This window comes from Oreochromis niloticus, linkage group LG1 (genome assembly GCF_001858045.2).
Source record: "Oreochromis niloticus isolate F11D_XX linkage group LG1, O_niloticus_UMD_NMBU, whole genome shotgun sequence".
NCBI classification, from domain to species: Eukaryota; Metazoa; Chordata; class Actinopteri; order Cichliformes; family Cichlidae; genus Oreochromis; species Oreochromis niloticus.
In genome coordinates this window covers 35378796-35397244 of record NC_031965.2, presented here as the reverse complement: position 1 = coordinate 35397244, position 18449 = coordinate 35378796, and the positions used below count along the sequence as shown (strand labels likewise).

The 18449-nt window shown below is 41.6% G+C and overlaps 1 protein-coding gene across 2 annotated transcripts in view; it reads left to right on the top strand.

The window, feature by feature from the left end:
* Positions 1-2771: 2771 nt before the first annotated feature.
* The window catches only part of cdh8 (cadherin 8), a 92925-nt gene continuing 77247 nt past the window's right edge, over positions 2772-18449 (top strand). The window contains exons 1-2 of one of the 2 annotated variants that reach the window (XM_005447734.4): positions 2772-3259; positions 5249-5779. In XM_005447734.4, the coding sequence (XP_005447791.1) occupies positions 5522-5779 (258 nt within the window). In that variant the 5' untranslated portion in view covers positions 2772-3259; positions 5249-5521. The remainder of the gene's footprint in view (positions 3260-5248; positions 5780-18449) is intronic. The other variant, XM_003437576.5, reaches the window with a different exon arrangement.

The window sequence follows — 18449 nt, the reverse complement described above, 5'->3', positions numbered from 1 at the left end:
GGCCCTGCACGGTGTTGGTCCAACTTACATCAATGATCTTCTTCTTCCTTATCGCCCCAGCAGGTCCCTGAGGTCTTGTGACCAGGGCTTGCTGGTTGTCCAGCATACAAGGTTAAAAACAAAAGGTGACAGAGCGTTTGTATCAGTGGCTCCCAGACTCTGGAGTTAAAAATCTGTTTAAACTTGGTTTTGGTTGATTTTGTTTGTTTGAGGTTTCTGCTTCTGTAAAGCACTTTGTGATTTTATCTTGAAAGGTGCTATATAACTAAAATTTTACTTTTACTTTACTTACATGGTATTGCTTAATGGATTAGAATCAGACTCTACTTTTCTATGTTAAAAATTCCATTAATTCCCCAACACCGTTGGCTGAAATGTAGCCACAAACTATGGCAGAGCCTCCACTGTGTTTTATTACTGGCTGTGAACACTCACTGTTGTACCTCTCTCCTGGCTGCACAGAGAGACCTAGAGAGGAGCTAGAAACGATGTGGAAGGAGAAAACAACAATGGTTACCATGGTAATCAGAGAACTCAGTGCACTGACCCCCAAATTTGATGAGTAGCTCCAACAGATCCCAGAAATGACATCAGACATCTCTATCCAGAAGAACCCAGTCCTAGGGACTGCATAGATATTACAGAGGAACCTCAAGCTCCCAGGCCTCTGGTAGAGGACCCAAAGTTAAAGGATAAAGACTGCCCACAGAGCAAGTGGGGAAGTGTGTTTGAGTCATCATTGCAAGGCACAACAATAGTGATCAAAGTACTAAGTAAAATGTATGATTATCAGGTGATCAGGATCATATTATTATCAGGAACATTACAATTTTCAAGAGATAACACAGCAGGGAAGATAGAGGTTCACTTAGAAGCTATTAGCAATAACACCAATAAAGTCAAGCAGAGCACAGGAGGGATGTCACGCTAATGGGCTAGTTTAAAGTTTCTAGTTATCTCAACCTTAGCCCAATGCTTTTTCAAGGCTCACTGCTTAGTAAAATGAGTTCTAGTTGTTGGGTTGGAGACTCTGTGAAAGTAGTGGGGGCAGCAAAATTATGCCTACTCATGAACTCCTAAACAGAGAATACCCTGGAGTGACTATCCATAAGTGTGGACAAGCTTGTGCTTTAGATGTCGAACAGTCAAGAAATAGCAGAAGAAAACAAACAACAAACTTTATATATGCTAACAATCCCTGTGGTGATGACTTGTTATGTGGAGTCTCAGACGTGGAAATGTGGCACACGCTGCAACAGCTCTGTGATTAATACCACTGACAAAGCAGTAACTAATGATCGATTGAGGATGCTTGGGTTCCAAAGACCATTTCCCCTTCACTTACTTTGCCTTTTTCAAAGCCATCTGATATTTTGATCACTGGCAGGGGCCATGTCAGTGGAATTAATTACTAATTTAAAGCTGAAACCTTCTAATTTGCACAAAACGCTGCTCACAGAAGGAGATTTTTGAATGATTAGTTAGTTTCAGATTCACCTGATGTCAGTGGAGCTGTTACCCTACCTTTTGAAAGAACGTGCAATGAATAACGACAATGCAAGTTTTATGAAAGTGTATATTCTTGTATTAAACATGAATTAGAGCTTGCGCTTTGAAGTTTGACATCTTGTGTTAGGCAGTGTTTATGTGTGTGTGTGTGTGTGTGTGTGTGTGTGTGTGTGTGTGTGACAGAGAGAGGAAGATTAGACTGCATCTAAGAAATATTAGCTTCAGCTACTGTAATATGCCTTTTGGCTGTTTTATTTACTTTAAGGTATTAGAGTATTTTTCTGTTTTTTAAATGCACAGCCTCTCCCAAGCAGTCATTCTTATAGATTTATCTCTGTCCACACATATCTGCTACGCTTCAAGTGTCAGTTGGTGAAATCTTCATTCATATCGAGAAAGAGTAACATAGCTCAAGATTTACAGCCTTATGCATTATGCAGTAGGAGCTTTTAAAAAAGATGATTGGAGAATTCCCATCTGAAATGCAGCTGCAACATCAAAGCATGAGTGGGAGGAAAATTAAATGGTACAAAAAATAAATAATGGTAGACTTGATGTCTTTGCTAATTGGGTTGTCTGGCACTTGGGTCAAAAGGGCTTCACCAGGAAAAACCTAAGAGGAACAACTCTCGTGTGTTAAGGTGTAACAACTTCTTGTGTTGAAGTGATGGGAACGTGACTTATCATTGCAACAAAGAGAAGGCAAATAAGTCCTCGGTGCTCAGTGGAACGGAGTGAGTTTCACAAAGAGATTCGGGGGGAAAAGACAGCAAGAACGACAGTATACTGACAATCTTTTCCCGCTGCGCTAATGAAGCCCCCCCCGTGACTGCTGCCAAGTAGCTATACAAACACTAGAGGGCTCTCTATGTGGACAGCAGCATGGGCCTCTGTTGTCACTCATGCACTTTTCTGCACTCACACACACGCACATTCAGACATGCAATGATGAGCGTGACCTTTTCACTAACAGTCTTAATAAAGACCTGTTTAACCTTTTCCTTTCTCCCTGTTTTCTAAAACTCTGGGCTTTACGCCCTTTTCATTCTTTTCTTTTCTTTTTTTATTTACACAAACCTTAGTTTAGAAAAATGCAAATAAATGTGTTTTTTGCTTACCATTGCTTTCCATGGTAGCCCCGCAGTGTGTGTGCCCATCTGTTTACTGCTTAACCATATCAAATGACATTGTAAATGAGCAACTCGGCTTCGTTTCACCGGTCGTCTGGCCTATTTCATTTCATTATTAACTCGGAGAAGCGAAGGCCAACGCATGCGTCACTTACTAAAAGAAAAAAAAAGAGAGAGTAGAGAAAAAACACACGCACACTGCGATAAGAACCGTTTTACCTGCACACATCTAGATAATACCTACAGCTGCAGCCGGCAATGTGAGACGATAACCTTTGAGCGTCCGTGCCTGGGCAGAGCGGCATGCATTCATTTGTGCGCCTGTTGACCCGACTCCTCATCAACCCAATGAGCGCAGTGGAGGGGAGGCTCTCTTCGCCACCGTGCATCTCTCCTCCATCTCTTCCTCACTTTTCCAGTCGGCCAGCAAGCCTCTAGGAGCTCTTAACTACAACACCAACACTGTCACTCCGCACTGACAAACTGCGGGAAGGATTTCTAGCCGTTTGCCTCTCCGCCTTTTGCTTATTTACCCACCGCCTCGAATGAAACGCATTGGAGTTTTTGGCGTTTTAAGGGGAGAAATAATGCAGCAGTGGAAAAGGATGCAAGTCTCACTAGTAAGTACAGCCCACCACCATAATATATAAAGCTAACAGGTATTATTGAGGTAAATTGGTGTTTTGTGGAGAGGTTGAACAGGACTTCTTATAACCCCTTTCTCCAACGCGTGGCTTCAGCGCATTTTACCGGGCTCGTTTACAGGAGCGAGGTGACTCGGAGCGACAGAGCAAGTCTACAGAGAGCTCAACAACTTAGGCTACCTTTTTTGTAATTCATGCTTCCGTCACCAGTATAAGCCGGTCGTGTATGTCTGAATCCTTTTTTTTTTTTTTTTTTTTTTGAATTCTTATGCACATTTAATGCGATGGCACGGAGTGACTGTCTCCTCAAAGGGTAAAACTTCAGAGAGAGAGCGAATTTGGGTAATCGGGATACTGCCTCAGACTATTTTAAAGCCATGAAAGGCGAGTAGCAGACTCAAACTTTGGGGGTTTATCCTTCCATTTTGCTCGTTGATTAGCAATTAAAATCCCCCTATATGGGAATTTCCTACCTTGGACAGCTCTTCTTCTTCTTCGCCGCTCTGTTCGCGGCTGAGCTGTCTGGACCGGCTGCTTTCTGGCGGGGAGCTGTTCTGTCTCCGTGGTGCTGAAATCGCTTGCTCAGTCACGCACCACAGTGACTTAAAATGCCGAAGAAAGGATGTGAGTGATTTAATGTGACTGACTCGGAGAGAAGATTTTTAAGTTGGCTACAATTTGGTATTTTACCAGTTTCTCTTACTCTCTCATCTGTATGCAATCCCGTTTTTCTTCTTCTTTAATCTTTTTTTTTTCTTAACCTGGTCCTGGATCTCTTAGTCTCCGGGTCGGTGTCACAGTATCTCTTCACACTTTGTTATAGTGCAGCTTAAGGTGAAATTCATCGTTACTGTCCTTCAGAATGCGACGCTGTAATCACACAGCATATGACCACAGTGACATTCGGTGTGTAGTAAAAGTTACCAAAACTAAGACTGACACCGCGCTGAAAGTAAGCCGTTCTGTGCTCCGGTAGCATCTCCACCTCCATCAGTTTTAGCCGAGGACAACTCAAAGCCAACCCTTTGTGTCTGTGCCTGTTTTACCCTCTGATTTTGCATTCAGCTGAACACTGCCCGTGAGACTGAGCGAAGCATTTAAAGAGCCGAAACTGTTCTTGATTAAAGGGCAAAATTTACATTACTCACTTCTTCTATTATGTGTTCCGGTAACATCAGTCTGTTGTATCCAATTTTGTGTGCTTGTGTTTCTGTGTTTACGGAAACAACTTTATGTTCATGCTTATCAGAAAACAGCAGTTCAAGTGTAATATTACATATTTGTTTCAGTGAGTAAACATGGCTTTAAATACCTCAGCAATTATCTCATCTGGATTACTTGGATATCAGTGAGCTGCAGTACTGTTGACATGGCTCACCTGCTGCCAGCTTCTCTATTTAAACCTGGTGCTATTGCATGCATGCACGCACCAATATCTAAGGAATATGACTGCAGGCTTTAACAATGCTTAACCCGAAATGTATTGTCAAAACATTAATCACAAGGAACGTGTAATTTCTCAAAATCTATCAGGATAATCCCCAGAACAACAGATTAAAGCAAAGCAATCTGATATTTCAGGATGAATAGCCTCAGAGTGGAGACATAGCCATTTGTTCTGTTGTAGCAGAATAATATGAAAACAAGATTGGAGCTAAGGGTCAGGCTGCTACAGATAGATCATTTGTAAAGATGAAGTGACATCCAGACTTCTTATCCTAAAATGAGAATTTATTTTCTTTTTAAAAACATCTTTGTTGTATCTTTTCGCTACTCTAGAAACATTTTTTTTTCTTGCCTCTCATGCTATCTGTGTCATCTGATTTCTTCAAATGTTAATTTGACTCTATTTTTTAGTTTGTTTTTTGTTTTAATTTTTTTCTGCCTCTCTCTTTCTTCACAATCTTCTGACAGCTCCCCACAAAACCAAGAGACAACTAACAAACTGTGATTGCTTCCTTGCAGGTCCCCCCCTCGGAATAATGCCAAATGGATGCTGTGCTAAGAGAGTCACCCCCTCACCAAATGCTATGGAGGTATGCCAAGGCGTGCAAGTGACCTTTACCACACCATGAATGCAAGCGCTGCTGTTAAAGGAGGACACAAGTAACCTTTTCTTCTTATCTAAGAAGGAGCAGTTGATCTGAAGAGAGGAGGGGGGAAGCAAGAGACGCGGAGAGAAGAATCCCGTAAAACAAACAAACAAACAAACAAACAAACAAAACACACAGCGACAGGATGCCAAAGCGGTCTCAGGAGATGCTCATGGATCTGTGGCTGTCCTTGCTGCTGGTGTGGATTACTTGTGTTCTGTCCGTGTCTATGACTCCTATCATAGGCCAGTCCAAAAGTACACAAACTGGTGGGTCCGCAGTGGTGGCGAGCGGTGTTGGCGAAGGACAAAGATTACTAAGCCGCGCCAAGAGAGGATGGGTTTGGAATCAAATGTTTGTGCTGGAGGAATTTTCTGGACCAGATCCAATTCTAGTTGGCAGGGTGAGTGCTGTGATTGTCAGCATTATATTAAGCTCGCTTATCGTGTGGAAACATTAATTCGGCCATTTGAATGCTCCCTCCATTTTTTTGTTCTTCCCATGGGCAGTGGGAGGGTTGTGGTTGTCAAGGGGAAACAGAGATATGGGGACGAGAGAGGAAGGCAGCGAGAGAGGGTCAGAAAATGCTTATGGAAATAATTAAGCTCCCATCAAATAATGGTGGCACATTTCTTGCTTTTACATTTGGATGTTCTTGCAATCCAAGTTAGTCAGAAACAGAGAAACAAACACAACTGTTAGTTCTTACTACTTTTTTTGCAAAAAGTAAAGGTACACGATGAGGCTGCAGTTCCTGTTTTTTTTTTTTTTCCTTTTAATTTTAAAATGTTAGTATTGTATTTTGTCATGCATTCTTTGGACACAGTTTATAGCATCGATAAAATCCTTTGAAATAATAGGTCTATTTTAGCAGTGGTTACATTTTCCATTGCGGCTGTGTAATGGACAGAATTGCAGGCTAATCCTGCAGCTAAAGGCCACCTGCTCCCTGGCCTGTGTGGAAGTGTCAGGCAGGTTTCAGGGGAGGGGAAGGCTGCTGGTCAACCCGGCCAAAGCAGCTTGTTCACAGCTCATTGCTGGGATTCACCTGGGGAGAGTAAGGCTGGCAACCACGCTCACATCCCTCCCTCAGAATATCACCCAGCCACTCTGGCATGGGCAGGGATTCAGGCCATCAAGCATAATATTTGATCTTGTTCAGTCGTAGTTTTTGCAAACAGTTTATCACAGCTAATATTTGATAATTGGTTAGTATGTCTTTTTTGTTTGTGACTTTTTGCCATTGCAGTGAGTTTAATTCTTTTTTTTCACTCCCTCTGTTATAACTGATGGCGGGACTGATGCAAAAAAGTTGCTTCTATTTTTTGTTTAAAGAAAAAACAACAAACAAAAAAAACAAGCCAAGTGCATCATTTTATTCTCACTTTCTGTCTTTTTTTGTTCTTCGTTTATGCTGAGCGTAGTCATATGGCTGCATCAATTAAACATTTACCACCATGCGGGATTTGCACCTGTGTTTTCTAAATACCATGCTAACACAAAAATGCTGTTAAGTGATGCATTAATTTTTCAAGCGTATCAATTAGGCAGCCACTGCTGAATTTAACAATGGCTGCTCATCAGAATTCTGAAACAAACAAACAGTCACCGGAACCACATTTTCCATTCTTGAGCCTGGATTTCATAGGCTAGATGTTCAGTAGCTCACAGCTGCAATTGAACATTTCACACATCATCACCCAGACAGTTATATATCCACAGATATTTAGCCGCATAAAAAAACTTTCTAAAAACAGAATAAAGTCAGCACCCTTTAATAAAGATAAATATGTGGATAACATGGTTGTGATTTCAGTTCCAAGCTTACACACACTTTTGCTTTGAATACTGTGCTGTGTGCCCCTGGCCAGAGTGTCAAATGTTCTGCACATTGTCAGCAGAGAATTGGTGGCACAAAATCAAGTTATGTTCTCGGTCATGAAGGATGTGTTCTCTCAAGGCCTCAGTTAATGCTTTGCAAAGTTGACTGTAGGATAGGTTAGTCATAGATATAAGCATCTTCCTGTTGAAGGACAGTGCAAGGATTGGGGTAGGGTTGGGGGGCAGCTCTGGGCAGAGAAAAAGGCAGCTAGCCTTTTTTTTGCAAAGCGATGATGATGGGTAGCGTTCACTGCAAGGTTAAGTGCTCATGAGTATGCCTGGCAGAGCTAAGATAAGTCCTGTGTTAGACCAAGATGGCACTGCATCCCTTTAAGACTATAAATCTCTCTTCCTTTCAGTCCCTCTGTCTCCTTTTCTTCCCCTTTCCCAGTGTTTCTCGTGCTTAATTAAAAACTGAATCAAATGGGTAGGAGGTGTGATTCAAATGGGTCACAAAGCTCTCTGTGTATTTTGCACAATTTTCTCTGCTGCGTGAGGCCGCCTGTGTCTGCAGTTGTGGGATGGTTGTCAGGGTAGTCCAGGCCAAGACTGGACTCTTTCCATCCTATAGCTTTTTTTTTTTTTTTTGCTGCTGCACTCTGATGACTATACAAATACTGGTAACAAGAGTAAGAGATTGTATTTGAGAGAAATTGTGGCATTGATTTTTAACTGTGTGTCAGCCATGGTGCTCTCTCCTAGCAGAGACTATTAGCATAAATGCAGGAAAGGAGGGAGAGGGCAGGGAGGTGTGGAAGAGTGAGAAGGACGGCCATAAGGCGTGACAGCCCCCTTCCCTTTTGGTGTTCTTCTTCAGCGCATCGTTTCTCGACATTGTGATTCACTGAGCGGCGTGCTCGTCAACCCCCGTCAATCCTGCTTGTGTCGCGGAGGCAGACATGCAGTACCTGTTAAAGTGAAGTCGGGGAGACAGCTGTGAAAGCTTGTTGCTGTAGCTTAAAACGAACATAGCGTTGGAAGGGATTTTAGGATTACTCATCATCAGCTAGGATGGTTCAGAAATATCCCATCATTAAGAACAGAGAGTTAGTTCATATGGACACATGTTTGCTCATCGATGACAATGAGTGGGAGATACCAATACCACTTGAGCGAGTAAAGACTCTTATGGAGACCACTGGAAACCAGGCAGAGGGTAATTTTAGGCAAAGCAGCTCTCGATTTACCATTGCATTATCACGAGGGTGAAAAATAGCTTTTATTTTAGTATAAAAAGAGTTGTGTAGTCGAATTTAGGACTTTTTTTTCTGTATTTCTGTACAATGCCTGGCAAAGCATTAGCCATGTTTACCAACCATTTTGCATCTTTAATCAGAGCAATTTCAATTATTCAAACATACAACAAAGAAACTCAATTACACCAGGCCATTAAAGGCAAAACATTGCCTTAGAACAGAAGACAAACACTGAACAAATTGCTGTGTTTGCACCAAAGAGATATCAGAATGTGTTTTCTTTGTAGTGCAAGGCAGATTGATGGCAGTTTATGAAGGAATATCTCACAGTCTCAGATTTAACTCTTAGCTTTACTTCCAGGCAATCATTTAGCATATGGTGTGTTAGTATTGCTAATGATGGATTCCAGGGTTGAGTTGTACTCAAAATGTGTTAAACTGAGTGATCCCTCATCCTATTGTCTAGCACTTTTATTCACCACAGGACTGAATGCGTTTTGTGTTTTTTTTTTTCACAAAGAGAATAATGTACCATTAATATTCATCAATTCAGGTGAAACTATAAGATTGCAAAGAGTGACAGTGATGCAGAAAGAAAAATCGGGCTATGATTACCAATTCAGCAAAGACAACAGATGAATCTCTACAAAATAAGAAGAAAAGAAAATGCTTGGTCTGTCTTCACATACGTTCTTGGGGAAGAAAATGCAAGCTTTATTCTTCCAAACAAGCTGTTTGACAGAACTCCCAACGAGAAGAGCCAGAACACTATCAGATCGGTGGTGTAATATAAGTCTGCTGGGTGTTTTGCTGGAAGCAAAGGTGATATTCTGTAGCTCTGTTCCCCCCTAAAATTGAAGACCTTTTTTCTTGTACCGACTTGTGTGAAATGGTTCAATCTTCCATTCTTGTTTTCCCCTTCAGATGTACGTTCAAGTGAAACTGATAAAAGATCACAGCTTGAATCCATCTGTGTGTTCCTTGGAAAAATATGTGTCCCTAGTATGTGTTTATTTATTTATTGAATTTTGTATTTGAAAAGGTAAAATTCCCATCATGTTATTTTTTCTGTCTGTTTACCATCTCAGTCTGGACCTGAATAGATTACGATTAGCTAGCACAGTTTTTCGAATTCGGTTCAGATCTTTTTGTTACTTTCCGCACTTTGGACTGCTAGTACAAGATGTGGGACATCACTCTATAAATACTGATGCAAGCTACTTTTGCTCAGCTGGATTGCCTCTCTCAGTCTCTGTCCCCCACTTCTACCTCCACCTCTTTCTCCTTCTTTCTCTCTGTGAAGGGGTGATTATGGAGAGAGTGGCTCTTGAGCCCAAGTAAGCTTGCCTCCGGGGCTGATGGGGTGTGGTACGATGACATTGTTAAAATTTCTCAGAGTGTTTGGCTTTGGCGATGTGAAGCAGTGAGGCAAAGCTAAGGCGAGATTGAGTCCTGAATACAGCTGCCAGAGAAGCCTCAGACTCCCTGGTCCCGCTAAAGGCGCCACTGTTGCCGCTCGAGCAGATCAAAGGTTGAGCTTGCTCCTTGACTCAGTCAAGTCTCAGTCTCAGGCCGATTTGGCCTGACGTTAATGAGGATCGCCCACCTTTATCTGAATTTACTCTGGCTCCAACAGTTGAACGGATATCTGGCTATGTCTTTGATTGATGGATGAGGAGTGGGAGTTAATGAGAATATTAGCCGATTTATTGCCAGTGATTGATAGCCATTATGACACATAAATTATAAGCATTGGCTCAGATATAATTAATTCTGAAATATAGCTCAAATTAGACACAGGTTCCAGTGCCATAGTGAGAGGGTTGAATAAAAAAAGCTGTCATTAAATCCAGAAAAGGAAAGCCCATCAATGTTTGTTGGACTTCATTTCATTCCATTTGGTTTCTCACACCCACAACAGCTCCTGGAATACAGCTCTGTAATCTCTCTTCAGGCAGCACCACACAGATCCATATTGAGCTACAGCTCCTCTGTCTTTCAGCTCTTAGATCTCCATTCCCTCTTCATTTGCAGTTTAGAGAAAAAAGCAACCCCCCTCCCCTTAAAAAACAAATAAACAAACAAACAAACATTAAAAACACTCTAACATATCCCTGTCCACTACTTCCTGCACCTTTCCCTGCCCTGTTACCACACTCTCCTCTTTCCCTGTGTGCCTCACCTGTACAGTACATCACTAATGCCAGCAGGGCCATTATATCAGTGGGCCATGGTCACATCCCCCCCCCCCCCCCCCCCCCTTCCTTTTTTCCAATCTCTCTCTCTGTCTGTCCCTCCCAGTCTGTAATAAAATACTGGGCCCAGTGATGGCTCTGATAGAGCTGTGGGATCACATTAGTGTTGCCCTCGAAGAGCTTGACAGGTTGTCTATGGCTTTGTATTGTCATCCTGGTTCCCATTAACAAGCTGCATATGTGTATGCGCATGCGTGTGTTGTACTCCAGTCCATTCAGCAGTGTTGAGACAGACTAAAATGAGATGAGCGGGCACCAGCTTGGATGGAGTATATTTAGACATTAGGGTTATGTGTGCAAGAGTAAATACAGTGTGTCCACAAAGCCTTATAGCCGGTCTATCTTAGCAAACATTTGCTGGGCTTTCACTGTGGTCATATTTCTGAAAGATTTCTCTCTAAATTGCACAATATGTGCTTTGAGCAGAAATTGCAGGTTGAAATCTACAGTGTTTCAAATTTCCAGGTGATCTCATCCTCACTGGCCTGATTACTTTTCCAGTGTACTGACAGTGCTTGTAGCTTAAATGTTATTGCCAAGAATTTTATTTTTACCAGCGTGTCATTTAGTACAAGTATGATATGCCATATTTAAAAATGTCACTGATTTCATTTCCCCCTTTATGTGTTTTTAAACACACACACACACACACACACACACACACACACACACACACACACACACACCTCACAACCAGACTTCCACAGATCACAATTTCCTGCTTCTCCTCTCACATACAGCCACTGCCGGGGCATTACATACAATTACACACTATATTTTCTTATGGGAGCTGAAATAATGTTTCAGTTCAGTGTATCATAAGGGGGCACATGATGCACCTCGTCCGCCATCCCTGGAAACTCTCTTGTGTACATGCATCAGCTGCAATAATAATTTAACAGGAAAGCACATCCATTCACATGGCTTCAGAGTCCCTGAGCAAAGTAACAAGCTTGCTGCTATCACTCACATCTGTGGCTCAGCATGATTAAATCCATGTTGTACAGTGAGTAGCTCACGTGGGGGCCACTTTCCCGAGCTTCTGCATCAGTACTAATTCATAACAAATGGTCCCTTTATGGTTTCACCTTGGACTGCATTGCTGCGATTAGCTTGCTCCCATGTCACTGTTTGTCAGTCAACAGTGTCGAACTCTTCCAGCTATAATCCAGAGAAACACTATCCTCTCATTAAGTCCGAATCTTAACTACCCCAGCCCTCTCTTAACTGCCTTCCCTCCCCTCAGCTCTCATCTCCTCCTGCTTCCCTCACTCTCCCTGGCTCACCGGGCTTGGCCTGTGTTGGCTGTGCGGAGGTGGAGCGCTTAGTGGGCTAAATCATCTGGCACTCTGCCTTGAACTTTGCTCTAACTAATTTATAGGAATTAAAGCGGTTCACCTCAAAGGCTTGGCTGATGCATTGTTTTGTCTAAATTAGCCATGTTTCTTTTAAAGATGGGCTCAATGTTGCTTTTTTTGATTACATCTTTTTTTTCATCAAGAGTTAAATTTAACAGACTCGAGTTTTGTCTGTGCTGAAAATTTGTCGATTTCTTAGGCAAAATACTATGGGCGGCTAAATTAGGCAACAAGTTATCTGAATGACATTGGACATTCTGCTTACTTATAAATATGGATTGTGTTTTCAAGTCATATCGCTGGCCAAGCATTAGTAGCAGTAAATGAGGTTACAATTATTCAAATCTGATTTTTCAGATGAACAGATTATGAATATCTGAAACCTGCTAATTGGCCCTTGCCTCTGCCATAGTCTTTTGTGGGCATAAGCCACAGAACCAACAGTAGTAGCTAAAGATTCTTGCTTCCCGTGCCAGTGTGCTCTTGTGGGCTGGATGTTTGGCTCAACTCCCTAGGAAGCTCCTCTCCTATGGATAGATCCCAGCGTATGTGAAATGCTGCAGGCAGCTGCAGGCAGCTTATCCCTGCGCCTCTGCTCCCATGCACGTCCCACCAGCCAAACTGGGACTGCCGGAGTAATCTTGTTAAGAATGGATGTTGTTATTGTGTGACTGGATGTGCATTTGGCTTCGCGGTTAGCTGGGAGCGCACGTGGGCTGGAGCAGGAGAGACAATGGGGAGGGAGTTCTGGATCAGTTGGAAGGTGAGTGCCTATTTCTGGCACTTAAAAGATGACAGTCCTCAACATTTTTCCTCTGCTTCCTTACTGGCACGCCTTGGCTTCCCTCCTATTTCTTCCCTAGCTAGTCCCTAGCCCCCTCCTCACATGCCTCATGCAATATAAAAACAAAGCGGTCTTAGTAAACAGTGGGTGTGACATTTACTTGAAGATTGGTGTCTTCACCTATAACGGGTGTTAAAGATGATGATTATCATTACTGCTGAGTTGAAGGCACGGGGTTGCTCACCTCAATCACGGACGTGACAATAAAAGAAAACACACACATACATAAGGAGAATTGGTGGCTCCATCCTTTGTGCTTGCTTCTGTCTTAATGCAACCACTCCTGACTCGGGTATCTGGGTGCCAACAGACTGTGGCTTTGACCTTTCTCACAAATGAATTATTTTGGTTTAATGATCCTTTCTGCAGAAAGAACAAAAAGATTGCTGAAATAATAGCCAACGGAGGCGACAGAGAACGTAAAAGGGCAGCACCCACACACCCGCCATACTTTACTACCCAACCTTACTTGCATTCTACCTGTGAATACACCTGTATCCCTTTAATAATCCTTCTTCCTAGTGTTTGTGTCTCCAAGGTGCATGCGATACATCTAGCCTGTGTCTTATAAATCAACTAACTTCAAGAAAAAAAGTATCTGGGATGTAACAAGCAGGTGGCGATGATGGAAACACATGCGTCTTTGTGTGTGTGAAAGTGACACTTTGGATGGTTCCCCCTCCTCCGATGTTTGATTAAGTCTTCTTTTTTCTGTCAGATCAGAAAAGGGGGTGGGATGTGAAGAGGAAAGGGGGGATGGAGTGTGTGTGGGGGGGGGTTGGTGGCTGCATGAAAAATTCAAAACGTTATAATATAAAATCCAGATGAATCATGAATGCTTAATGGGAATCAGGGCCGAGCATGCAGGATGTTGAAAGCGTTCTCAAAGATTCCTGGTGTATGTGTGTCTACTAGTGGCGCATGCACAACGAGGGACACGGCATGTTACGTTGCCTCTCTCAGCTGCTCTCTGCTCTCAATGGCAACAAAATGATGTGCTGAGGGACACCGAACAGAGGATGCCAGAAACATGTGAAAAGCTTTTAGGGGCTATAGGCCGTCTGTTACTGAAGTCTGGCTAATTGCCTTTATCCTAGTGGTAAATGCTTGTTGTTCTGCTTGTGGAGCGGACATGCACCAATAGTCTATCTGATGAAATATTAAAAAATCTTCGCCAATGCGTGGTCTTCTCTATTGTGGTTTAATGAAATGCAGAGTTCCAAGAAAAACTGCTGCTATTATGAATAATAGAAGATCCAATTAGTGTAACATCATCGTAAATGAGTTTGATGAAAGACTGGACTTGTGTAATGTTGGAGGAGGGTGAACATTTAGTTAAGTTATCAAAGGGTTTAAATGTAGTATCATTGCAGAGGTTGATTGCTTATGGCTTAATGGTGATGTCATACATGAATAAACAGGAATATTTCTTTTTGTTAAAGCTAACAAGGATGATTCCACAGACAAACTGAAGTATGAATTCTTTACTTTTGTTTTTTATTTTTTTTGGTTTTACACAAAAAGGTTGGAACCATTTTTGAACATAAATGTAGAAACAGCACTGAGGGCCCAAGCACTTAAGTGATATCTGAAAGCCAGAATTATTTTCTGTGGTAAGCTAGTGACTGAAGAATCTTGTGTTACATGAATGTTGACACAAGACTCTCAAGAAGGTCTCAAAAGCTGGTTATCTAATATTGCCCCGAAGGCTGGACTACCAACTGGGTTATTGCCCTCAGCCTCCAGACCCAGAGCCCTGGGTTTAGTCTACTTCATTTATGTTTGTGTAATTTCTTTAACCGCAAATTTGTTACAAATTTGTAACTTTGATGTAGAGTATGAACTATTACATCATCACAGACCTCGCAGCACCACTTGTACAATATTGTTCAGAGACCTTATTTACTGTGTTTAGTAATGAACTCATTTGTCCTAATGATGTTTCAAATCAAATTGCTTTATTTTTTTCCTGTTTCTTCAATTAACACACAGAAAACATCTCACAAGGTTACATTATTTCTTAATTGATGCATTGTATGGGTCTTGTACTTCTATGATGACATTAATCATTTTTAAAATGCATTGTTCACTGTGTAAAATTAGAATGGCCTAATTTACATATTCAAGAAATCTGGCAAATGTTCACAATTTGTGGCATTTTTAATTACTTGAAGTGGATGTATTACTTACCAAGTTGTTTCTTTGTCAGATCAAGAGTGCCAGTTGGTTTCTGGTTAACAGAGGAAATAGATGGAGGGAAATATTTAGTAGTTTCAACACAAGCCAACAAGAATCTTTATGCCCTTGGGCACCTTAAGAGGTTAATTCAGCCATAGTTCCTTCTCATTCAGCATCACAGTAATATCAACAAGAAGATTGATTGTTTCACTCACTGCTTGATTAGATCATGAGATATTTCAGAACAAAGATCGTGGTTTTGGTAAATATTCACAATGTCACCCCTGAATGTTAAAAGGGAACTTCCAATTTAATGCCCAAGTGTGAGCATGTGATGAGCTCAAAGTAAGAGCAGCATTGTTTATCCCACATTATGCAAAGTGGGTGTCTTTAATTTTTTGTCCTGTAACCTCAGTCATACTGGCTGTATCAAAGGAGTTGGTGCTTTGATTTCTGCTTCCTGTGGTCTGCATGTCAGAGTCCTCGGATAAGATACATGATAATGAAAGTGCTGCATGTATACAGTAAAAGTATTGTGTGTGTGTGTGTATGTGTGTGCATGTGTGTGTGAACAGGTGAATATAGCTTGTAGTGTAAAGCAATTTGAGTAATCAATAAAGCCCTATATAGATGCAGGTATTTTCATTTGTGCGTTACCCTGTAATTGAATCCTTACACAGAGGAACAAATGAAGTGCTCAAATGTCAAATAGCAGATGGGACTGAGAACTGGTAACAATTTCAGCCCACTAGCAGGGTTAGCAGACTGTGTGGTCAGTGAATCTGAAGCAAAATCATTTTTACTGGTCACCCACACAAAATTTGTACATATCAAATGACTGTATATTACAAAGCATAACCAATAGTGTATGCACTCTGGAGACTTTGTTTGTCTGTAGGCAACAAATTATGCTATATTATCTAAATATTATATAAAGTAAAATTAAGGAAGTTAATATTTTATACTGAGTTCTTATTTGCATATGATGCTTTAAATGTTGGTAATTGTATACCAATGGAGAACCAATATGTCTTACAAACAGCTTGGAGTCATATGGGGCTTGGAGCCTGCCCCAGTACACATTGGGCAGGAGGTGATAGTTTGGCACTATTACAGGTTGCCAATCTATCACAGTCGAACACACAAACTCTCTCACACACACAACACATTCACACCTACAGGCAATTTAGAATTTCCAGTTCACCCAACATACATCTGTGAGTGGAAACTGGAGCAAAGTCATAGATGCATAGCAATGCAACTTCTGATAATAATAATAATAATAATAATAATAATAATAATAATAATAATAATAATGTTTTGTTTTATTTTTCTTTATTTATGTTAACTCTTAGAATTACATTTTGGAAATTATAATTTACAACAAAAGAAAACAAAGAAGAAAAGAAAAGTAGAGAAGCTTTTGTTTTCACGTTTGTCATTAATAATTCTATTTGAGTAATGCAGTGAACCAAATGCATCCAAAAAATGTAGCAGCGTCAATAACATAGTATGCTTTGTGGAAATTCTTTGCAAGTATTGAAGAGTGAGACTAGAAAGTGCAAAGATGCTTTAAAGCTAACAAAAACAAAGAGCTGTGTCTTAGAGGGACCCCCCCCCCCCCCGAGTCTCCTGAGATGTCTCTCCTTGACACCAAGAAGAAGAACCCTTTGCCAAATGGCACAGTGCCCTTTCATGTTACTTTCTCTGCTTTATCCACGTCACGAAACCGCATTGCTGCTGTTAGCTGATGAAGACAAGGAACAGCTGTGGTGAAGCAGCAATATTTTAATGGCTCCACAGATCTTTGAATGGTTTGTCATTGGGGGAAACGACCTGGGCCAACCCCAAAATCATTGTAGCCTCCATCTGGATGGAAGCAGTCACACAGGTCCTCGTTTCTCTCCATCTCAATCTGTGCAGCCCTCTCTGTGTTTACAGAAGCCGGGCCCGCTTGAACCACCACTTGCCAAGATGTGGCATGTTTATCAGCGTCTCTCTCTGCACACAGTTACATGCAGACACATAAACACAGATGCACATGCAAACACAAACACAAACACACATTGTCTATGTGTTTCATTGAGTGGCCAGATAAGAAAACATGACATTATCTTTTCGGTGTGCCCGTGTACCAGTGCATGCCCACTCACACATGCACGTTTCTGTCCATGTGTGAACACACTTAATGTGTATACTGTCAAAATGCTAATGCCATATCTGCCTTGATGACCTTTTCTTCTTTGTTGATGCCCGGTGTTTTTATAAATACTGTGCTGATATCCTGGGATGTGTAATTACCGCACTGCAGCAACACACTGCCTCTTTATTAGTTTTCTGACAATGGCCTTCCTCATCAGTGCTGAGCACTCTGTGTATGCGTGTGTGTTTTAGTGTGTGACAGGGTATTCTGTTGTCCTGTTTACACAGCTGAATCCTATAGTACACTAGCAGTTCTCATGCTGCTGCTCTGTGGTTTAAGTGTGTGATGTTGCTTCTATTTATATGTTAGTGTAGCTCAACAATACTCATAATATCCATAATATCCCATTTCTTATCCAGTTATTCATCTACAGGAGCTTCTTAGAAATTATCTCTGGGGATTCATAAATGGATCATATCCAGTCCAACACACAGATGAAAATAGGATGGAGGGATTTAACTGAGCAGATGTGTGAGTGTGCGGGATTGCTTCAGCAAATACCACATCGGATCAAGTTAGGATTCGGATCAGGTTTTATCAACACAAAATGTGTGCTAACATTTACAATGCAAAAATAGAAGTGGGTTTCCTGTCTTTGTTGCATCACTGGTGCGTAGGGAAAATGCGTGTCAAAAAGGTCTATGTGAATACGTAATGGGATCTTGGTCTGCACTGGCTCGGCATTTGTCGATAAGGATCACACTCCCCAGGTTCGACCCAGGGGATTAGGGCAGAGGCCGTTTGATCTTAGTGGTTTTGCATAAAAATCACAAGTCTCCAGAATCCTGTAGCAAAGGAGCTGAGTTAGCTAATTGGTGGGGAGTGGGGTGCTGCTACATGCCGGGCTGGACTTCATGTGGTGTCCTCAAGATGCCTTTGACAATGCTGCAATTACAGTAAAGTCAGAGTGCTGTGTTAATGACGCTTTCAAAGTAGAGGAGACTAGAGGGTATTTTGGGTCATGGAGCAATTTACACATTGTAACAATGCTTTTAAATATAGCTAACAAACTCTCTCAATACTGCGGATGTGTAAGCACAAATAACAACTTATCCCAATCAGACAGGAAACTAAACTTATCCATCATCAAATAAAAGCTGTGGTCAGCCGCAGCGTATCAGAGCGTATCCTGCTCTGAAACTGCATTCAGGGTCCCCT